The sequence below is a fragment of the Lithobates pipiens genome, unplaced genomic scaffold (genome assembly GCF_037356315.1).
Source record: "Lithobates pipiens isolate NorthernLeopardFrog02 unplaced genomic scaffold, aLitPip1_a1.2 Scaffold_13, whole genome shotgun sequence".
Lineage (NCBI taxonomy): Eukaryota > Metazoa > Chordata > Amphibia > Anura > Ranidae > Lithobates > Lithobates pipiens.
In genome coordinates this window covers 104,687,442-104,711,794 of record NW_027507718.1, presented here as the reverse complement: position 1 = coordinate 104,711,794, position 24,353 = coordinate 104,687,442, and the positions used below count along the sequence as shown (strand labels likewise).

At 39.7% G+C, this 24,353-nt stretch overlaps 1 protein-coding gene across 3 annotated transcripts in view; it reads right to left on the bottom strand.

Moving 5' to 3' along the window:
* PAX5 (paired box 5) overlaps positions 1-24,353 on the bottom strand; it is a 322,505-nt gene that overhangs the window by 129,215 nt on the left and 168,937 nt on the right. For all 3 annotated transcript variants that reach the window (XM_077475368.1, XM_077475371.1, XM_077475370.1), the window contains exon 6: positions 11,481-11,656. In XM_077475368.1, coding sequence (XP_077331494.1) covers positions 11,481-11,656 — 176 coding nt within the window. The remainder of the gene's footprint in view (positions 1-11,480; positions 11,657-24,353) is intronic.

Genomic DNA, 24,353 nt, shown 5'->3' with positions numbered 1-24,353 from the left:
TTAATTACTCTTTTTAATGTTTTGTACCTAATAAAAAAAAAAAATATGTGACCCTTTGGGTTCTGACAGCGACTCATATACCAAATTCAGGTAGTTTTTTTTCTCACTTCTACGTTGTGGTGCAACACCTGCACCAAATAAAAAATAAAATATCCAGTTTGTATGTTATGAAAGTGGAGGTAATTAACTACTTGCTGACTGCCGCATGTATATATACATCGGCAGAATGACGCGGCTGGGTAAATGGGTGTACAGGTATTTCCCTTTGAATTTTCCACTGTGTGGCCACGTGCGCGCCGCCGGTGGTGCACGTGCGACCCTGGGTAGGATCATGGATCCCGTGCACTCAATTGCCGCAGGTATACCCACAATCATCTCACGGAGGTGAAGAACGGGGAGATGTAAACAAGCATCTCCCCATTCTGCCTAGTGGCAGTGTCACTGATCATAGCTTCCTGTGATCGAGAGCGGTGATCAGTGAAGTGTCATTCATAGCCAAGCCCCTAACAGTTAGAATCACTCCCCTGGACACACCCCTCCCTAGCCCCCTAGTGGTTAACCCCTTCACTGCCAGTGACATTTTTACAGTAATCAAAGCAGTCTTTTTAGCATTGATCGCTGTATTAATGCCAATGGTCCCAAAAATGTGTCAAAATTGTCTGATGTGTCTGCCATAATGTTGCAGTCATGATAAAAATTGCAGATCACCACCATTACAAGTAAAAAAAAAAATATTAATAAAAATGCCATAAAACAAACCCCTATTTTGTAGACGCTATAACTTTTGCGCAAACCAATCAATAAATGCTTATTGTAATTTTTTTTACCAAAAATTTGTCTAAAAATACGCATCGGCCTAAACTGAGGAAAACTTTTTTTTTATATATATATATATATTTTTTTTGGGGGGATATTTATTATAGCAAAAGGTAAAAAATAATCTTTTCAAAATTGTCGCTCTATTTTTGTTTATAGCGCAAAAAATAAAAACCACAGAGGTGATCAAATACCACCAAAAGAAAGCTCTATTTGTGGGAAAAAAGGGCGTCAATTTTGTTTGGGAGCCACGTCGCATGGCCACGCAATTGTCAGTTAAAGCGACGCAGTGCCCAATCGCAAAAAGTTCTCTGGTCTGGTCCGGGGCTTAAGTGGTTAAGACCAACATTATTTTGACATACTGAGATAGATTTTGTGAAAGTGTCTAGCATGTGTACTGAAAGTGACCCAGCATGCGCCAAATTCAAGTACAAGCTCTAGAGAGGTACATGAATTTGGTGTATGCTGCACCTCTTTTAGAATGTATGCGAGACACTTACACAAAATCTGTCTGCACCAGTCTTTATGAATTCCAGGGACTTTGCCTTACTTCAGTTATCCCTAATCCTTTACTCATTTGGGGGCAAGGGCAGGGTAAGCTACTAATCAAATTGGACATATAACTTACACAGCAGTTTTGGGAAGTATACCACAGACATATAAGGATGCAGTGGATAGAATGTAAAATCGAGTGTGCCTGCTATCCAGCAATGCTGTTACATTGCCCTGGAGATATACAGGTTTGCTTAAAGTTTATCATATGCTGAAAATATAATGACATCTTTGTCTTTTACAGAATCCAAATCAACAAAACTAGATTAATAAGCTGTGCGTCAAAAGTTTACCGATGTGTGTCTACATTCTTAGTATAACAAACTGTATATATTCTTATGAGAAAGTCACTCATCATTTCCACTGAGATTCAACTTTGTAGACATTATGTATTATTGACAATGTATGCATGTTCATGGTGGCAACCTACTGAAAACAAATGCAGAATATGATTGCGCTAAAGACTGAGATAATAAAATATAGTATAATATTCATAAGGGTAAAAAAAAAAAAAATTAATACAAGCGTATTCAAGGATATTTAAAGCAGAACTTCATACACTAATCCTAATTTAGAGGATCTTATTTGTCCAAAATACAGTATACTTTAAAGTGACCCTTGATTTATTTTCTTAATTGTAAAAGAGGAGGTCCAGCATAACCTAAAACATATGGTTCTATTTCTTGAAACCCTCCCTTTCCACATCTTCTATCTGGCCCCAGACTGCCCACCTCCCTCCTGCCTTCCTGTTTGTGGGTGTCTCTTTTAGCTAGCCCACTGATAAGGAGACACCCGTGCCTGTGTGCCCCAGGCTGGGCCCTTAGCTGAGCTGTTTGTGTTCATAGACATACACAGCACGTGGCAAGCCCCACCCCTTCTCCCTCCTCAATGACCACTGCAGCAAACTGTCACACCCCATACCCTCAGTAAGGCAGTTCAGGGGAAGGAGCACTGTGATACCTGGAACCATCAGGGAAGAATAGCAAATTAAGTAAGTGTTTGGAGATGGCTGAACTTACAAATGTACTGATTGATTTTTAACCAAAGGTAGAATTAGGGTCTAAAATGTAAAAATACACACAGGCAGGCTGTTTATTGCAGAAGAGACATGCACTGTCTCTTCTGCAATAAAATAAACCTGCCTGCCTGGTCTCTACAATGTGCATGAGCAGATCAGTTTATATTCCAGCACAATGCCTGTGTGCCAGAATGACTGAACTCCTGCACAGGGGTGACATTATCCTGGACCAGCCAATCAAGAGGGCCAAAGACCGCCACCTAAAAGAATCCAGAAAATAAATGTTGGTGAGGGACTTTGTGGGCTTCAGTCAATTAAAGCAGAGGGATGTATTTTGGACCTCAGTTCTGCTATAATGCTATGAATTCATTAAGGCAAAATATGCCTAGCATTTAGAGCTATTGCCTTATTTATTTTTTTAGCTCTTGCAACAAGTTCCTTTCCGTCATCCTGAAATAATTGTAATGGTATTTACCCAGCCAAAGGGTAAATATAGGTAAATATAGAAAAAAGGCTGCTGAAGCACCTATTCCTCAGTCTTCTCTTTTTCCCCACTATGCTGATATTGCAACAGCATATTAATGGGGCCATTGCTCTGCTTTTTCCTCAAGCAATCATGCTCAGTGTTGGGCAGACAGATACTATTTAAATTATTGATTGGTTAAGATAAAGACTGGGTTAAATGGTGTTATTAAATATCTGCTTGGAGTCTGTTTTTGTATTTGTTTTGAACAACTAACTAATAGAAATACTGAAAAAATGAACACTTATGCTGTGTACACACGATCGGATTTATCGTTGGAAAAAGATATGGTGGCTTTTCCGACGGGATTTCACTCAAGTTTGCCTTGCATACGCAGGTCACGCAAAAGTTTGCTGAAATTGCGACTGTCAAGAATGCGGTGATGTACAACACTATGACGAGCCGAGAAAATTAAGTTCAATGCTTCCGAGCATGCGTCGAATTGTTTCCGAGCATGCGTAGGAATTTTGCACTTCAGAATTGCCACAGACGATCGCATTTTCGGATAGGAGCTTTTCCCGACCGAAAAATTGAGAGCATGCTCTCAATCTTTTGCTGGCTGGAATTCGGCCAGCAAAAGACCAATGGAGCATACACACTGTCGCATTTTCTGACAAAAAACTCTCATCTGTCTTTTGCAGGTCGAAATTCCGATCGTGTGTACGCGGCATAACAATATAAACCCTAATTGGCAGTACAAAACATGTTTAATAAAACTATACATTTAGATTGCTGAGTTTATCTATCCCACTGTATTACTAATATATTGTAAATTGTATAGTATTGATTTGTATAAATGTAAAAATAAAAAAATTATGGATTAAAAACTTACATGGATTGAAAACTGGCTACAAGGGCAAGTTCAGAGGCTGGTGATAAATGGGGAGTACTTGGAATGGTCAGAGGTGGGTAGTGGGGTCTAGGGATGAGCCGAACACCCCCCGGTTCGGTTCGCACCAGAACTTGCGAACGACCCCCGCGTTCGGTACGAACGTTAGAACCCCATTGAAGTCTATGGGACTCGAACGTTCGAATTGGAAAGTGCTCATTTTAACGGCTAATATGCAAGATAGTGTCCTAAAAAGGGTTTGGCGACCTGCCTCCTGCCTCAGGGGACATGGGTCACTGCAAAAAAAAGTTTTAAAAACTACCGTTTTGGCGGGAGCACTGATTTTAATGACGATTAAAGTGAAAAAAAAAAAGTGAAATATTCCTTTAAATATGGTGCCTGCGGGGTGTCTGTAGTATGCCTGTGAAGTGCCACGTGTTTCCCGTGTTTAGAACAGTCCCTGCACAAAATTACATTAAACGGAAATAACACCATTTAAAACTGCTTGCGGTTTTAATGTTATATCTGGTTCCTGCAATATGGTTGAAAATCATTGAGAAACATGGCATGGGTAGCCCTCTCTGCCCATTACCAGCCTATTTGGGTCTTGTACGCATATTAAGGGGAACCCCGTACCCATATTAAAAAAAGGAAATGCGTGTGGCCCCCAGGCCCTATATACTCAGAACAGCAGTATACAGGCGGTGCAAACAAGACAGGGACTGTGTAGGTTTGTTGTGTTAAGTTGAATCTGTTTGTCATTTTCAACCGGTACATTTTTAAAGTGTAGCTCCAGTCAAAAAAACTATCTTTAAGCTTTTTGGAAAACATAGGGAAGGGTTATCACCCCTGTATAATTTGTTTTGTCGTCCATCTTTTTTCATCTCACTTGCTGCTGTCTCCTTGCGTTTGCAAGTAGGAGATGTTTGTAAGTTGGATGTTTGAAAGTAGGGGCCTGCCCTATATTATAGCGGTATGTACTGGGTACAGAGCACGCAGACAGCACGCACTATCTCCTAACACTACTGACTGCAAGCTCTATTATTAACCACTTGTTAGCCCAATGTTTGCATAAAGTGAAAGATGAAGTTATGCTGAGTAAATAGATATCAAACATGTCACTCTTCAAAATTGCACATGCCCGTGGAATGGCGCCAAACGTCGCTACTTAAAAAATCCCCATAGGCGACGCTTTAAATATTTTTTTACTGGTTACATGTTTTGAGTTGCAGAGGAGGTCTAGGACTAGAATTATTGCTCTCGCTCTAACATTCTCGGCGATACCTCACATGTGTGGCACATGCGAGCACATGGGGACATGGGCGCTTTAATTTTTATTTTATTTTTTTATTGTTCATTTTACTTTATTTATTTTAGTTTGACATTTTTTTTCCCAAAAATATATTTTTGATCACTTTTATTCCTATTACAAGAAATGTAAACATCCCTTGTAATAGGAATATGGGGTGACAGGTCCTCTTTACAGTGAAATCTGGGGGGTCAATATGACCCCACATCTCACCTCTAGGCTGGGAAGCCTGAAATAAAAAATAAAAAAAAAGATTCTGGCTTTGATCGTACTGGCGAGTTGGTAGAAGCACCGGAGGGCGATGAGGGGTGGGGGGCGTCTATGGCTGGGTATTTCAGGGTATCACCGAGTATGGCTGGGTATCTCTGAGTATGGCTGGGTATGGCAATTTATGGCAGGGTATTACAGAGTATTGGCGGGGTATTGGCGGGGTACTACAGAGTAATAGCAGGGTACTGCAGAGTATTGGGGGTACTGCAGAGTAATGGCGGGTACTGCAGAGTATTGGGGGGTACTGCAGAGTAATGGGGGTTACTGCAGAGTAATGGGGGGTACTGCAGAGTAATGGCAGGGTACTGCACTGCAGAGTAATGGCGGGGTACTGCACTGCAGAGTAATGGCGGGGTACTGCACTGCAGAGTAATGGCGGGGTACTGCAGAGTAATGGCGGGGTACTGCAGAGTAATGGCAGGGTACTGCAGAGTATGCACTGGTATTGCAGAGTATTGGCAGGGAATTGAGGGGTTAAATTCGGTGAGCAGCGATGTGGGCACTGCAGATGCAGCCCACATCGCTGCTGACACCGATCTCTTTCCCCTCCGCTGTACCGATCGGTACAGAAAGGGGAGGGAGGAACAGGCATCATAACATGACGCCGGTTTGTTTCCAAGTGATCACTCCGTCATTTGACGGAGCAATCACGTGGTAAACGGCCGCTATGGATGCTCTCGAGTGCGCACACCTCGGGGCACGCGAGAGCAGAATTCTGGGAGGCCGTTAATTAACGGCCTCTCTGAGTTAAACAACCGCCTTGAAGCCGTTAATCGGCAATGGGCAGTTGTTAAGTGGTTAAAGCTAGATCACTAGCTATATAGGTGAGGTGAATATAGTGGTGTATACTGCAGTCAGGGCACAGACAACAACCACTACACAGCAGCAAGATAGGAAATCAGCCAAAAACGATTGGTGTGTACTGTGTTGAAGGTACACAGAACACCCACTGCTTCAGATGCAAAGTAACACACTACAGGAGGCCGCCTTAAAGGCGGCCTTATATAGTGTGGGGCGTGCACTACACAGCCTGAGCTATGATTGGCCACAGGCAGGATGCCTGTGGCCAATCATGGCTCTCCTCGCTGCCGGCGCTGCGATTGGCCAAGCATGCGGGGTCACAGTGCATGCTTGGCCAATCATCGGGCAGCAATGCACTGCGCCAACGCAGTGCATTGTGGTCCGCGCGCGCGTCACTCGAATTTTGACGCGAACGGCCAAAACGTTCGGAATTCGCCGAACGGCCGAACAGCCAATGTTCGAGTCGAACTTACGTTCGACTCGAACACGAAGCTCATCCCTAGTGGGGTCCCCCAGTGTTCTGTGCTGGGACCAATCCTATTTAATTTGTTCATAAACGACCTGGAGGATGGGGGAAACAGTTCAGTCTCTGTATCTGCGGACGATACTAAGCTAAGCAGGGCAATAATTTCTCCGCAGGATGTGGAAACCTTGCAAAAAGATCTGAACAAATTAATGGGGTGGGCAACTACATGGCAAATGAGGTTTAATGTAGAAAAATGTAAAATAATGCATTTGGGTGGCAAAAATATGAACGCAATCTATACACTGGGGGGGAGAATCTCTGGGGGAATCTAGGATGGAAAAGGACCTGGGGGTCCTAGTAGGTGATAAGCTAAGCAATGGCATGCAATGCTAAGCTGCTGCTACAAAAGCAAACAGCAAATATTGGCATGCATTAAACAGGGGACTCTGGTCCGGCCACACTTGGAGTATGCTGTCCAGTTGTGGGCACCAGTCCTCAGGAAGGATGTACTGAAAATGGAGCGAGTACAAAGAAGGGCAACTAAGCTAATAAAGGGTCTGGAAGATATTAACTATGAGGAAAGGTTGCAAGCACTGATTCTCTCTGGAGAAGAGATGCTTGAGAGGAGATATGATTTAAATTTATAAATACTGTACTGGTGACCCCACAATAGGGATAAAACAGACGTTTAACAAGACATGTGGCCACTCATTTAAATTAGATTAAATTAAAGAAAAGAGGTTTAACCTTAAACTACGTAGAGGGTTCTTTACTGTAAGATCGGCAAGAATATGGAATTCCCTTCCACAGTTGGTGGTCTCAGCGGGGGGGCATCAATAGTTTAGAAAAACTAGAAATTAGATAAGCACCTGAACGACCACAACATACAGGGATCTACAATGTAATACTGACATCTAATTACACACATAGGTTGGACTTGATGGACTTATGTATCTTCTTTCAACCTTACCTACTATGTAACTATGTAACTATATAATAAAGAGGTAAGCACAAAATATTTATAATTGATGCATAATTAGTCCCACACTTTCCCCTTATCTATCTTAACCTCATCAAGTCACCTTTTCTAGATCTGTACACCCCAAAAATTGTGTAAATCACATCACAAGGGATTTAACGTCCACTCTATGTGGGCTCTCATTTCAGAATATACTATCAAAGCAATAACATGGACCAGACTGTCAAGATTGGAAACAAGCTAACATTTCTCAACACTTATATCGGGATGTTATAACACGCCGAGCTACAGTATATCAAGCAGCATGGCAGCCAATGAGTATTCATGCTTTCATGTTAATATTTACGTAGGTAAAGTGCATTAAAGTAATAACTTAATGCTCATGTTTTTTTTTTCAACCTTATCCGTTTACATATATACCCTAATATTTACATTATAAATTACAACCCACATTTGTAACTGAAGAAAAAAGGCTAGATGTACTTTTACCACCCATAAAAAAAATGGTGTACAAAGCTGCTAATTAAGATACTGATAGCTGGTTGTGAACATATGGTTAGATTCCAGCACCAGTAATCTGGTACTGGTATATTTCTGTGTAGGGAGTGTAGGTAGTCTTTAGTACAGAGGAGGTGCAAATGACCTTGGGAGGTACAAATGCAAACAAAGGGTTATGTTTACTTTAGAAGGGCTTAGTGCTAGATTAACAGGGAGGTATAATGTGAAGATTAATGTTAAATGGAGCATTAGTATAAGGGGTTAGGGTTACACAAACATTTAGATTTACAGTGACAGTTAGTGTGAAGGTTAAAAGGAGAGTTAATTTGGAGGTTAGCATTACAGAAATAGTGAATATGAGGATTAGTACGAGGAACAGCTTTACAGGAAGGGTTTTTATGATGGCTTACAGAAAGGGTTAGTGTGAGGGTTAGGTCAATTGGCAAAGATAAGCGAGGCTTAGGATACACCGAGGGATATAGTTTGGGTTAGAGTTACAGGCAGGGTTAGTGTGAGGGTAACTGGGAGGGCTAGTGAGAAGGTTAGAGTAACAGAGAGCAATAAAGTAGAAGTTAGGGTTACAGGGAAGGTTGGTATTAGGGTTACAGGGAGGGCTAATGTAAAAGTTAGGGTGACAGGGATGATGTGTGTGAGGGTTAGGATTACAGGAAGGATAGGTATGGCGATTATAAGGGAGTGCTGGTGTAAAGGATAGGGTTACTGGAGAGATTAACATTAAAGCAGAACTTCACTCTCTCAATCAACATTGACTATTTTTAATCCTTATGCTACTAGCATTAGTAAATAGATAGGAAAGTATATCATATTTACTTGTTTTAAAGTTTTTTTACTATTCTTCTGTTACTTCCTGGTTTCCAGGCCTAGGCATATTATCTCATACATTCCAGGAGTTTTCAGGAGGGGAGGAAGAGTTTTCCCAGGTAAGCACACCCTCCTGCCTGCATGCCTGAGCTAAGAGCAGATGGATCCCAGGAAGTAAATGCTACATGAATCATCTGCCCTTACTCGAGATGGCCACCTCCAGAAATGCTACAGGAGTGTTTTTCAAAGGGATTTCTCATTAAAAAAAAGCATGGCGACATGGATGGATGAATGGGAGAGTTTGTTTTGAATATTACAATTTAATTCGTGTTTTTGGTTTGTGGTGCTCAGATGCAATGTAGTTCCACATTAGGGTTACACAGAGTATGGTACGGATAGGGTTAGGGTGGGAAATATTTTAAGAATATGCATCTTTGTGTTGGGTGCTCTGTGCTGGTAACAATATATCTGTATACTCTACACTCACGCTTTATATTTTACACCAATATTTATAGCAGCAAAAGCGTTGTGAACTAGTAAAAGACAGATTTATTCTAAATCTGGAGCAAAAAAAGATTAGAATTACTCATAACTTATCTTGAACTTCTGACATGGAGTGTGCATGGATTGGCTACATTAGTCTTTCAAATATATATTTTTAAGTCCACTCTGACCCTGGTCATGTCAAATTACATTCAATTAAATATACATTGTCATTGATGAAAACCATTTCAAATTAAATAACTAAGTTACATTAAGCATATAAAAACGAAGCTATATCAGCACTACATCCCCAAAATTATCATTATTTAGACAAAAAAAAAGGGTATATAGAATTTTATTGGTGCTAATATCTACAGCCAAAGGAAAGAATCAGAACACATGTATATAAAAACATAAATTTTAGTAAAACAAAGTCATGTTAAAATGTATAGGGGCATAAACTCCATAAAAACATTTCATATACCCAATAACATTGGTACATTAGTACAGCAACCCCTGATACCTCCACACCTATGGAATTGTCTGAAATACACAGTATACATTGATTATTGCACAATTGGTTCTATCATTTCACAATGCATAACCATGATAGGAAAAAGAAAATACCACATGATAGTATACATAACAAAACAGGAATATATCACAAGTCAAATTTAATAATGCAGTGACAAAGACCATCCCCAGTTGGGGGTATTCTTTCTACTGGATGAGACACCAATAAGTGTGGGTTAAAAAAATAGGGAGTTATTTTTGGTTTGCTTGGTTCTCTTTTGGACTTTGGGGTATTGTTTAGGTTTTTTTCATTTTGCAGGCTTAACAAATAGTAGGGACTGCTGGCTAACTCTCTCCCCCCTGAAGCTACCTCCATGTTCTTGGGCCAGGTTGACTGATGGTCCTTCTTTCCATCTTTGCCCTCACCTCTTCTAGTAGAAAGAATTTCCCCAACTGGAGATGGTCTTTGTAGGTAATTGTCACTACATTATTAAGTATGACTTGTTGTATTGGCTTAAAGTGGTTGTAAAGGCTGACTTTTTATCTTCATGCATTCTATGCATGAAGGTAAAAACCTTCAGTGTGCAGCTCCCCCCTCAGCCACCCTAATAGTTACCTAGCCCCGATCTCGATCCAGCGTTGTGCATGAGACACGAGACTCTCCCTGGGTCTCTCCCTCCTGATGCAGCAGCAGGAGAAATTGGCTCCTGCTGCTATCAATCACAGCCAGTGGAGTGGGAGTGGGGGCAGGGCTGAGCCGTGCTCTTAGTATTATGGACGTAGAAAGCCAGCTTGGGAATGAGCATGCACAAGTCCCCCACAGCTAGCAGCTTGCTATGGGGGCACTCAGCAAAGGGGAGGGGCCCAGAGCGCCAGCAGGGCACCCAAGAAGAGGAGAATCGGGGCTGCTCTATGTAAAACTACTTCACAGAGCAGGTAAGTATGACATGTTTGTTTTTTTAAGTACATTTTTTCCCTTTACAATCACTTTAAGTGGTATGTTCTTGTTTTGTTATATGTATACTATCATACTATCATTTGGTATTTTCTCTCATCAGTTGTACTCAGCTTCCCCCCATGAACCCCTGAAGAAGCTACCCCGTGAACATTGGGACTTGAGTACCTCTCTTCATGACTATGCCGTGTGCAATTATATAACCAATTATGCTATAATAAATCTATACCATGTATTTCAGACAATTCCATAAGTAGAGAGGTATTAGGGGCTGCTGTACTGATGTAACAATGTTATTTGGTATATTAAATGTTTTCATGAGGTGTATGCCTCTATACATTTTAATATGACTTTGTTATAATCACATTTAAATTTTTATACACATGTGTTCTGAATTTTTCCTGTGGGTGTAGATATTAGCACCAATAAAATCCCACATACCATTATTTTTGTCTACAATAAGAAAATATGTGCAAAGGAATAGCTATAGTATAATTTGCTTATTTTCATTACTTTTTTCTAAATGGTGCCCATGCTCTAATTTAAAATTTCAGTCTTGTCATACAAGTAAACCAAGTAATACATTTAAAATTGCAGTGGAAATGGTATCAATACTGGTCTAAAATCTCTATCATAGTTATAATACCTGTTCTGGTTTGATGGGTTCTGTAGTTGTGAAGATGTCCGTGTAATGTTGCCTCTCAAACACCCGATCCAACACTTCTAGCTGCTGCTGAGTGAAGAGATCCCCCCTCATCTGTTTCCGAAGAAAATCCCTTCCTGGAAGTGAATGGCCATTTGGTATAGGTGAATCTTGAATACCTTTAAACAAAGAATGCTTATGTGAAATTACAAGAAGATATAGCAAACAGTAATAGTAATAGTAAATAAGATTAGTAAACGAACCAGGAATGTCTCTTGCATAAAGTCTCCTACTATTCGCATACATATTCCCTTTGTGTTCCTAATTAGTAGCACAGATGTATTTGTATCTCTGAGAGATATGTCTTAAAAGTTTAGCTGTTTATTTGCAACAGGAAGTGTATGAGCTCCACTGGAGTCCTGTGGAGTGATGTACCTATGACCAGCGGAATATTTTTTACAGTCTGCAAAGGGACATACTGTATAACCAAGCAACTGAATTTTTGTTATTGACAACAATTTGCATTAGTTCCCCCCCCCCACCTTTTTCATTAACAGGATCCCTCAAAAATCATGAAATTGTTGTAATTAGAGCTTCTATTCTATCTGTGTGTACACTGGCACTTACATACAGAGATACAATTAGTACTACATACAAGACATAATATATAGGCATACAACCTAAAACAAAAATTTTGAGTGGTCCTACCATATGCGGTAAACGAAAATATCAATAAATTTAACTTAACAGTGAAGAAAGGCATTTATTGAAATATATGTTTACACTACTTCTGTAAAGCCATGTTCTTTTCTAATACTCTACTGGTTTTGGAGATGTTTCTTACTTTTATCTTTCCCTTACCTAAGTGCGTGGGAAGCAAACATAGATTTACTGAGCTGGTATAATTCATACACCCTGTGACTTATCTACCCACTCCTTCACAAGATTTAAATCACCATGGAAAATTCACTTACTTTGGCGTATGATACATTTTGACAAATTATTTATGCACATCTTTTGTGGTTTTACATCATTTTAGAATGACAGAAATGAAATGTGCGTACTTTAGACAGTTTCACTTCTCCTGTTCTGAACAGCACATGGGATTATTGTTAATTCTGTCAAGATCTTTCGTGATAGGGGATTCCCTCTAGAATAACAAGCAACTATTTTTGTACAACCATTTGAATTTTATTATTTTTATTTTTTTCATCTTATTTGGGAGAAATTGTAAAGGCAGGGTGGACTATATTCTTAAGTACTAATAAATATCTCTCAAAATGTAAAGCCATTGTAAAAAAAAAAAAAAGCAAATAAATGACCACTAAAATGTATTTATAAGTAATACAAATACATAAATAAAAAATGACAAATCCTCAAATTCCATTTTAAAACTGTTTAAAACAAACCTTTATATAAAAATAATAAACACCCAAATATATGAAATTGTTTCCCTGGCTGGATATAGACTCAAGCCTTTAAAGTGCATTAGTAATCTATCAGTTATATAACTTGTAAAATATTCTCGCCCAGAATCTACACACAGATGGAGTATTCATATATCAAGAAGATAAAAAGGCAACACTTAAGAGTGATTATAACTGTATTTTAAGTGCTCTTCAAAGCATTAGTGGATATATTCGCAGTCACTGATCAAGAACTCATAGATAAAGCAGGTTATTAAAGGAGAACCCTTAATGTAAAGTATAGATATCCATTCTTATTAAATTATAAGATAAATAGTATGACAAACTGAACAATGAAACCCCAAAACAGGCAAGGTGAAAATTTGTGAGCAAGAATAACAAAAAAGGGAATTATAAGGTGAAGGATAATCTGGCAATAAGTTGACAAAGCATGCATGCACAAAAACTGCATACAACACGCTCAGCTTAGAGGTGAATCTAGCCAAGCCACAATGGCAATGAGGGAAGTGAAAAGCCAAAGCACTGTGCGGCCGTTATAACCTTAGAGTCAAGTGACACATTTTACATATCCAAAATTATTAAAAAGAACTAAGCAAATGTTTTTAAAATGCAGATTATATATAATGTAACTGGTACTGTAATGATTATGTATTAAATTAGCTGTTGCTGTCCCCATTGGAGGGTGCACCTTCAGCTCCTTCTCCTGGATCATTTTTAGCAGTGAAAACAGACATTCTAAATCTAGAATAATATCTACACCTATAAATAAAATGTTTTTCCTTTTTTTATACACTTTAAAAAGGAGGACGACAGGGACATCATAGATATATCACATGACATCTCATATATACTATAGTCAACAATACATGCATTTGATGAATTTGGTTGTCTTTGGGAGGTTCTGAAAGCAATCAAGTACTGAAGATTTTCTCAGAAATTCATTGGGTAGAACTAGTTTTCTAACATTTCAATTTCTTATAATGTATTTTGCCTTTCTGGTCTCTCCTTCCCTTCAACATGCTAATGAAATTCCTAAACAAGACCTTTCCATTTTTATTACATACTATTTTAGGTCCACTGATATCATCATTGAATCTTTGTGCGTCTCTATGCAATGCAGGCAGATTATAGCTGATGTGAGGGGCTTGCAAGGTGCTGTAAATAGCATTCTGAAAACATCACAACATCCCTCCTAAGGATTTATGCAAATATGAAAATGAGAGACTTTCAGTCTGGAGGGATGGGCATTCATAGGCAGGATGCATTTGTATGCAGACTGTCATTGATATTGCCCACATGTGATGCTGAGTCTCCATAATTGAAAGAACTAAAATCCAATGAACGAAAGGGGTGAGCCAGGGACAGTGAGGATGGGGAGGAAAGAGCTAGCTTAATACTTGATGACCTCCAGATAGGAAATTATTTGGACTCTGATTAGCTGCAGCTTTTAAGGCACATTATGAGAATCCCAAGGTTTGCATTAAAATCAGAGTGAGCAATTTCAGTACAGGAGGGGAGCCTATACAACTGTGCAGGGCTGAAGGTAGTCTTAGCCCTTGTACACACGGTCGGAGATTCCAACTACCAAATCCGTCGGCGTAATTCCGACGGATTAATTTCGGAAGAGGTCCGGAAGTGATGTTGCATACACACGGTCGGACTAAGTTGTCGGAAAATCCGATTGTACATAACGTGATGACGTTATTTTGTTACGACGGGACTACGTTCAGGCTAGTAGCCAATAGCTTTGGTCTAGGAATTTGATCTGAGCATGCGTGGCACTTTGTCCATCGGAGAAGGCTACACATGATCGGAGTATGTCAGATCGGAGCATTTTGTCGGAAAATATTTCCGGCAAGTTGGAAAAGTTGGTCCGACGGATATTCCGACGGAAACAGTCCGATGCAGACCACACACAGTCGGAATATCCGACAAAACGCTCCGATCGGAAACATTCCGCCGGAATCTCCGACCGTGTGTACAAGGGCTTAGTCTTATAGAACTTTAAAAACCAGTTGAGGATTTTTGCTGCAATTCCCATTTGTTCTAACCAGGCCCCACAGGATGAGCAGTGGGGCTGTAAGTCTGAGGCCCCTGCTTTATAAAGAATACTCATGTCCAAATGCTGTGCAACCCAGTCACCTACCCACCATGGGAATCAGTTATTGTGAATGATTACTACATACAAATCAGAGCTCAGGCTCACGTAACAAGTCATACAGAAGAAACCATTTGCCATACCAGATTGGGCGTGGGGGAGTGCACTCATTTAAAAAAATGAGTGCATATCACATCCACTGTCTGCAGTTGGGTGTATTAGAGAGATGGTTTGGGTGGGTTCAGGGTACTGTCATCCTGCTGCTACTTATCACTGCAATTTTGTCCCTAGACTAATGCCCTGTACAAACGAACGGACTTTGACGGACTTGGTCTGGCGGACAATCCAAAGGACTTTGCAGCTGAGGTCCACCGGGCTTTCAAACGGACGGACTTGGCCACACACGATCACTCCAAAAGTCCGAAGGACTCAAACGTGATGACATAGAATAAGGAAGTTCATAGCCAGTAGACAATAGCTTCTCTAGCGTCGGTTTTAGTCCATCGGACTAGCACACAGACGACCACATTTTTCAACTGGACTTGAGTCTGTCGGAAAGATTTGAAGCAAGTTTTCTAGGTCCACCGGACCTTTGGGAAGAAAAAGTCCGCTGGAGCCCTCACACGATCAAATTGTCCGACGGATTCCAGTCCGCCAGACCAAGTCCGTCGAAAAGTCCGGTCGTGTGTACGCGGCATAAGCCTAGAAGTTTGCATTTAGCATTGTAACTTAATTAGGGTGGGTTTTGCTGCAATTGTTGCAGAAAAAATATCAAACACAGTAAATACTATAGTGTTGGCCAGCACTATAAAGCAGGCTTTTTTTTAAAGACAAAGTTAGCTTTAGGACAGCTACTGTATTATAATAGAAAATGGAATTGAATAGCTTTCTAAAATAGGAAAGAATTAAAAGTATTAAGTACAAAAAACTTCTCTAAGTTAGCAATTTTTTTAATTGTGTAAATAATACCACAGTAGTAGCGTATGTATGATTTTTAGGCCAGCTGATATTAAACTTCTTACAGCCATGCTTAATTAATGAAAAACAGAAATGGAAGGCTCACATACCTAGCGCATTACCAGAGATAGTTTAATAATAAAAAAACTTTTGTATAAAAGTGATTACTCACAAAATGCAACTGAAAAAAGGCCATAAACACAGTGCATGCACATGCACAGAACACAGGGTACAGCTAACGCATTTCGTGGGTGAACTCCCTTCCTCAGAGCTAGGCTAATCTCATACACCATGGGCAAGCGCTTTTATAGGGAATGGTAGAATTGAAAATTGTGTGTGAAAAAGAGCCATGCCCTAAGAGGGGCGGGAAACCCCAAAAAATAAATAAATAAATAAAAAGGGAACCAGCGCAGTGCTAGGGGGAATCCACTTCCTGGAAACACAGGAAGATGCCTGATGACAACAAGTGACATAATTTCCAGGGCAGGAGCAGTGTAAAGGTGTCTCCATGGATATGAATGAGCAAAGATAGATGGAAGGAAAAAATCTTTCTAAGAATTTTTTTCAAAAATTATATTAAAGAATTATATTAAAAACATAAAAAATGACAAAAAAACTCTCTGACAAAACTGGACCACCAAAAAAGATATAATAAATGAATACATTTTTTTATATATATTTCTAAAAAAAATAAATAAAAATAAATATGAAAATTCTTGCACAACGATGATAATGATTCTCCAATGTGTAGCAATAAAAAGCGCTGAGCCCTGTAGTACGTGAAAGCCAACCCTCAAAAAAAATCTATAAGTTTGTTGCTATAGTAATTGGTAATTAATAGCAACTAGTCGTTAAGAACAATGGTAGATTCAAGTAAAAATTGTAATAATAATATTAATATATAAATATGAATATGAAAATTTTAATAAAAATAAAGATAAAAATGTACACAAATATTAGGATGAGAAAAAAAAAGAAACCAAACCAAAAGAGACAGGACATGTTTGTATAATGAGCTCCTGGAGGGAGACCAATATGAAGGCAAAAAACACAAATTGGATAAAAACAGAAGGGGGAAGAGGACCAGGGGGTCACATGAGAGTCTGAACATCCAACCCCACATTCAGGCCCCCTTAGGCAATAAGGCTCCTGAACGATGTATAAAAAAGGTTTCCCTTCTACAAAGTCTCTGAAAGCGCCTGCTAGTATCAGCATCCTCACCCATAGCTTCCAAGCCAAGTAGCCTGTGAACAGATGGATTATGATCATGATGATGCAAAAAATGTAATGGCAGTGAATAGTTATTGACACTTTTGGGTATATTCCTTTTATGCTCCCCAAAATATGTGCGTAAAGCCCGGATAGTGCGGCCCACGTAAAGAAGGCCACAGGGGCATTTCAGGCAAAATACTACAAATTGTGAACTACAATTGATGAATTATCGAATGGCATGGGTTAGGCCATCACTACCTGTAACCTCCTTCTTCCTATGCCTCATGTATTGGTATGCTCCACAGTTGGGCATACCACACTTAAAGCTACTCTTTTGGTCAAATAAAATGCTCCAACATTGGTTGGCCACAGTTTTGGGTTTACGGACTCTGCTTGGAGCAATATGTCCCCTTAAGTTCTTGGGTCTATGGAAAATGACATTCAGGTGTTCTGGAATAACATTGGTCAAACAAGGATCTTGATGGAGAATACTCCAATATTTTTCTATGGTCCGCTTAATAGGGAAGGTTTTTCCTTGACTGAGCCATTCCCATCATATTCGGTACGCCCCACTTCATGCTGGGAATTCACCTTCCTGGCAAACTTAGAGTATTTCAGCCTACATTTGATGTGTGCAGCTTTGATGGTGGCTGGATATAAGCCCTTTTCCCAAAAAATTTTACTCAGTACACTGCTCTGTTCATCATAATCTTTTAGATGAGAACAGGTCCTTTGGAGCAGGCAAAACCGACCAAGGGGCACATTTTTGATCCATCAGGGGTGGTTATTGCTGCGGACATGATGGTATGAATTACCTGCTGATAGTTTGAAATGGGTACGAGAAAAAATACACGATTCATCATTCACCATCAGTTAAAGATCAATAAATACCAACTTCTGGCTATCGAGCACATGGGTGAATTCAATCCCAAAGGGATTATTCTGACAATGGGCCAAGAATGCTTTCAACTGGCTATCATCACCATCCCAGATGATCAGGATTTTATCAATATAGCAAGCATAAAGGACCAGGTTTGCCCCAAAGTGATTATTGGACCAGATGTGGAACTGCTCCCAATACCCCATAAAGAGGTTGGCATAACTTGGGACAAACCTGGTCCCCATAGCTGTGCCCTTGGTTTCCCTGTAATACACATCCTGGAACACAAAGTAATTGTGGGTGTATTCGATGGAATGCATGATGAAGGAAGCTTGCCTGGGATGTAGATGATTTTCACGAGCCAAAAAATATTGTACAGCCTGCAGTCCAAATTGGTGCTGTAGAGATATAAAGACAGTATTATTCTCCCATACATCTGAAAAACTAAAACGAAAAGAGATGGAATTTTTGTACCAAATAACTACAGTAGCTAAAACCGTAATAGCACGGAAATGGAAAAAGGAAGTAGCTCCAACAATAGGAGAGTGGAATTATGAGATGAGCAAGGTGTGCTTCATGGAGAAACAGAGTAGACAAGAGGGATATGTAGAAAAACCGATGTCGGACTATTGGAAGAAATGGGAGGAATTGAGTACCTCAGGAAAAGTGTGGGAATTTATGTAAGGGAGGGGGATTGAATGGAATAGTATTGATAAGTTGTGTGTGTTTTTTTTTTTTTTTTGTGTATGGGGAATGTTTTATAATGATGTGAAAATTGAATGGAAAATTTTGAATGTATGTTTTATAATATAAATAAAGAGAAATTTGAAACAAATTGGTGCTGTATAGACATGTACAATGAGGCCATGTCCAGTGACAGCCAATGACAACCTGTTTTCCAGGGATAGTGGGCCAAAATATCCAACATATGCCCTGAATCGCAAACATACAATGGATGCTGGACCAACAAATCTTGGAGAAAATGATCAATATAGCTTCCCATAGGGCTAGTGAGGCTGTCTACGCCCGAAATGATGGGCCGACCGGGGGGGTTGGTATTGTCCTTCGCTTATGGATTTTTGGGATGTGATACAGAAATGGTGTAAGTGGGTACGGACGAAATAAGAAAGGCCAGTCAGACTTTGTAATGACCCCATCATTGTATGCTTCATCCACTAATAATTTCAAAGCTTCTTTATATGGACCAACCGGATCACAATCCAACTTCTTGTAGGTACTGGTGTCCCCAAGGAGTCTGGATGCTTCAGCTAAATAGTCAAGTCTATCTCATATGACAAGACTACACCCCTTAGCTGCCTGGTTAATGATTACTTCATCCTTGCTCTTTAAAGAGTCCAAAACTGTTTTGTCAGACAAGGACATGTAGGAAGAATAACCCTTTCTGAGCCCATGACAAAGTTGTACCAATTCAGAGTAAACCACATCATAAAAGGTAGGAATGTACTTGCCTTTGGCCCAGTGGGGATGGAAAACAGATCTTGGCCTGAAATGAGTATGGGCCATGGGGGCCAAACTGACATAACAGGATGGAATTTCAGATGCCGACAAGTCAGTAAACTGAGCTCCTTCAGACCACTGCTCTTCTAACATTTGCAATGCCTCATAGTCTTGGTCAATGCTGATATGCTCTGGGGTGACTGAGGGATAAGTAGTATTCCCAGACTCATTCGTATCCTTTTGATAGAGAAAAAACATTTGAGGGTAAGGTTGCGTGTGAATGTGTTTAAATCTATAAATAACTCAAAAGGGATTGAGCTCGTCTTTGGCAGCCTCAATATCAGAATGAATGTGGGCAATGTTCCCCTCACATTGGGAAATGATGAGGCTCATCCATTTCTACTGCATTCCCTGGAGTGCCCGTACCACTGATCCCTAAGGTCATCATCCAAAAAGCTGCACCTTTTGGTCAATCTAAGACCTCTGGGTGCTCTTTTAATATCCAAGTATTTGCGTACAGACACAATATCCCTCCACTGTGACATTTCATTTTCAAGCAAATGCTTCAATGCATAGAATTTAGAAATCATGCTTTCTTCAAGCTGCTTGTCTCTAGATAGTTAAAATAGTCACTAAAGTATTAGGATTTTCAAGTGAATCTGCACAATTGCTGAAACGTTTGGCCAGCGAGTCTCTCATTCATCTAATTCATATTATAATGGTACATGTTTAAGTAATTAAATCATCAGTGGCGGCTGGTGCTCCATCGGTAGGGGGGTGGCAGATGGACCTGACCACACACACGCCCCCCCGTGGAATGCATGCTGACTCTGATGTGGGTTACATGACTTTCCACAACCCCCATTGTGTTTGCGGTTGTTTGCATTTGGAGGGTCTTAGACTGTTTTTACCTGTTTTATACTGCAGCCCATTGAGGCTTTTAAAAGCTACTTATACAGTTTTACACTATGAGGAGTCTGTCCTCTGTTTTTCCTTCCTTTACCACTGGTGACATCCCGTCTTGAAATTATTCTCTACCTAGAGGAGGGGGACACTGAAAGATTTGCCTAAAAGACCCGATGAGGTCGGGGAGACCCCCACAAGCCCTTTATGATCCCTCTTGTCATAAGGCAGGGGGATCTACAACATCTGGTGAGTGTATATCCACACTTAATTGTCACCATATGATCCATGTAGGAATATTTTATTTTCATTGGAGTACTTGAAAGATTTTTTTGGGACTTTGTCACATTTGGACTAATTTTGGTCATGTGTTCACAGATGTTTAAGGACTGTTCAACTGTACAATTTCTTTTTTGTTTCACACCCTTTTTTGAAGCCTATTAGAGCCTCTGGCTCTAATCATGTGCTTAAAATAAAACACCCCCCATTGGAATCTATGTGTCTAGTGCCCTGCATTTAGATCAGGGGGGCGGACGCATGGATGGGGGTGGCGCCCCTGCGCCCCTAGTGGATGGGCTACCACTGTAGATGATATGTTTTTTTACCGATAGTTGTATCTAAACACATTTAAAATCAATTTTCAAATGATGCAAGTGAAGGATTGAAGGAAACAGAAGGTTTGTCTGGCCGAGGATAAATGCTGGCTCTTAGAACTCCTGCTTCAGGTTGACTCTGCACCAAAGGTAACAAACATGATTCTATATATTATTCATACGACTGCGTGTGTGTGTGTGCATACGTGAAGGAAAAAGTTCTGTTGTGATCTGGATAATTTACTCACAAAAGATTATCATCCATATAGTATCTATACTGTAGTATGTTTGAAACAATCTGAATATTATAATTTATACCTGTAAATGTGTTATTTCCAACCCTCTTCTACACTGATTGTACAATGTAATAACTTTGCTTATTTCTATATATTTTCACTATTCAGAACCTGAGAATCTCACATATATAACCCATAGAAAATTCTTATAAATTCAAAATTACACTTTGTGAATCCACACAGAAGTAACACAAGGTTTTCTAAAATGCCATGATAATTTGTAATTAGCAGAATTACTTTTGTAATTAGGACCTTCCTTTGTGTATTATGCTCTACGTGCTTGGATCTGCAGCTATAGTAATCATCAGTTTCTTATGTAAAATATTTATATCTGATTGATTGAGGATCTCCTGTATAAACATCATGATAAAGGTAAACTGCATTCATTTCTGTTTTTGCAAAATACATACAAACAATTATTGCTAAAAACAGCATAATTAAATCACAGCCATTATGAATATGTTAACAATATGCCATTTTACAACCTCAAGATTTTTATTTTGGTATTAGGTTTGGCATATAAATTCATAAAATGTTACATTATTAATTTTAGTAGTTAAAATCCCAGGGTTACTGGTCAGTTAGTCACTGAAAGCTAAAACTGGTTTCACATTAGCATTTCTGATGAAAAGGTGTTTCTCTATGACATCCAGAATACAAAGGCAAGAGGTGGTGAGATTATAAATGCCAATTTTATATCTCATTTATAGGTGCTAAGTTTTTTGGTAATAAAAAAAATTCTAATACACAAAAAATGTGTCAGTCTTTGGTGCTAATAATTAAAAACTCACCACGTTGGCCCTAATGCAGATAGGTTCTTCTCAATTAATGTATAGCTGTGTTCTCTACAAAACCACATTTCAACATCGCAATGACACAAGCTTTAATACTCAGTGAAGCACAGATCCAGGCGAGCATAGAAAGACATGGCTTCAACATACGTCTGATTTTTACATTGTGATATTTTATGCACTCCGGTTCTTAAAGTGGAAGTTTAGGCAAAAACAAACTAACTGTAAACCTACTTTATGCCACATTCTAAGCCTAATCTAACTAGCCCTGTAAAGCAAAAACTGATGTACTTACTTGTTCTACAGCCGATCCAGTCCAGTCTCCAGTGGCAGATGCTGTGTGTGGGAGAGAACTGACAATGGCTTGGAAATGCCTGTAAAGTGAGGTCACTTATAGACTTACTATGGGGCTTCCATTGACGACTGGCTCTCCTACATGCATCTACACAGGGAAGCCACTGTTGACAGATCAGCATGGGACCAGATCAAAGCAGCTGCAGAACAGGTAAGTACAGCGATTTTTGATTTACAGGGCTAGATAGATTAGTCTTAGACTGCGCCATAGAGTAGGATTAGAGTTAGTTAGTTTTTTTCTAAACTTCCACTTTAACCATTTGGCTGGTACAAGACCAGAGCACTTTTTGCGGTTCGCCACTGCGACATTTTAATGGAAAAATCGCAATAAGCATTTATGGATTCGTTTGCGCAAAAGTTATAGCGTCTACAAAATAGGTGATAGTTTTATGGTATTTTTTTTTTACTAGTAATGGCAGCGATCAGTGATTTTTATCGTGACTGTGACATTATGGTGGAGAGATCGGACACTTTTGGTGCTATTTTGGGACCATTCACATTTATACAGCGATCAGTGCGATTAAAAATGCATTGTTAACTGTGTAAATGTGACTGGCAGTGAAGGGGTTAACCACTAGGTGGCGCTGTAGGGGTTAAGTGTGTCCTAGGGAGTGGTTTTAACTGTGGGGGGGGCCATGTGTGATACGACATTGATCACCGTTCCCGATTACAGGGAGCTGTGATCAGTGTCAGTGTCACTAGGCAGAACGGGGAAATGCTTGTTTACATCAGCAATTCCCCGTTCTTCCTCTCTGTGAGACAATCGCGGGTATCCCTGCTGTTTGTGCCTGCAAACCACTTCTTAAAGGACAACATACAGGTACGTTAATATGCCTGTAGGTGCCCTTCTACCGTCATACATCGGCGCGAGCCGGTCGGCAAGCGGTTAACCAATATCACTTACTGGATTCCCAGGGACTTTTTTTTCCCCCTGATAGACCAGTTAACCTAGTCCTACTTTGATAAGTGAATGACACTTCAGCATATTGAGTTTTATTGGTTGACGCAGTTTTTGGATATATAACTGTACTCTTCTCTTATGTCTAGGATACCTTTTTGCTAGCTGCTTTGCACTTATTCGAAATGTGCATTTGACAACTTTATTAAGTCACAATTTTCTTGTTATCTGTTGCACACCTTTAAATAAAATTTAAAAAATACAAAGAGAAACACAGTCCCGTGACATCCATGCAGCACTTTTAACAAGTATTTAACTCAAGAAAGGTTACTGATATCCATGCACATGATACTGTATGTCAGTCATCCAATACCACTAAAAATTGCCAATTGTAGGAGCCCACCCACTAGTAGTCATCAATTGTCAGAAGAATTAGAGATCAGGCAAATTAGAAAAACTTGCTAGTTTCTCCCAAAATAAGCCTGTACCAAAAGAATTTGTCACTCTCCATAGTCACAAACATGAATGTTTCACCAAGGTGAGAGTTTACATTTCTACACTCAACAGCAAACAGTTTTGTATAAGGGGGAATCAGATCATGTCTGCACATATTTATAGTGCCTTGAAAAAGTAGTCATACCCCTTGAAATTTTCCACATTTTGTCATGTTACAACCAAAAACGTAAATGTATTTTTATTGGGATTTTATGTGATAGACCAACACAAAGTGGCACATAATTGTAAAGTGGAAGAAAAATGATAAATGGTTTTCAAAATGTTTTACAAATAAATATCTGAAAAGTGTGGTGTGCATTTGTATTCAACCCCCCTGAGTCAATACTTTGTAGAACCACCTTTCACTGCAATTGCAGCTGCAAGTCTTTTTGGGTATGTCACTTCCAACTTTGTATATCTAGAGAGTGACATTTGTGCCCATTCTTCTTTGCAAAATAGCTCTGTCAGATTGGATGAAGAGTTTCTGCAAGCAGCATTTTTCAAGTCTTGCCAC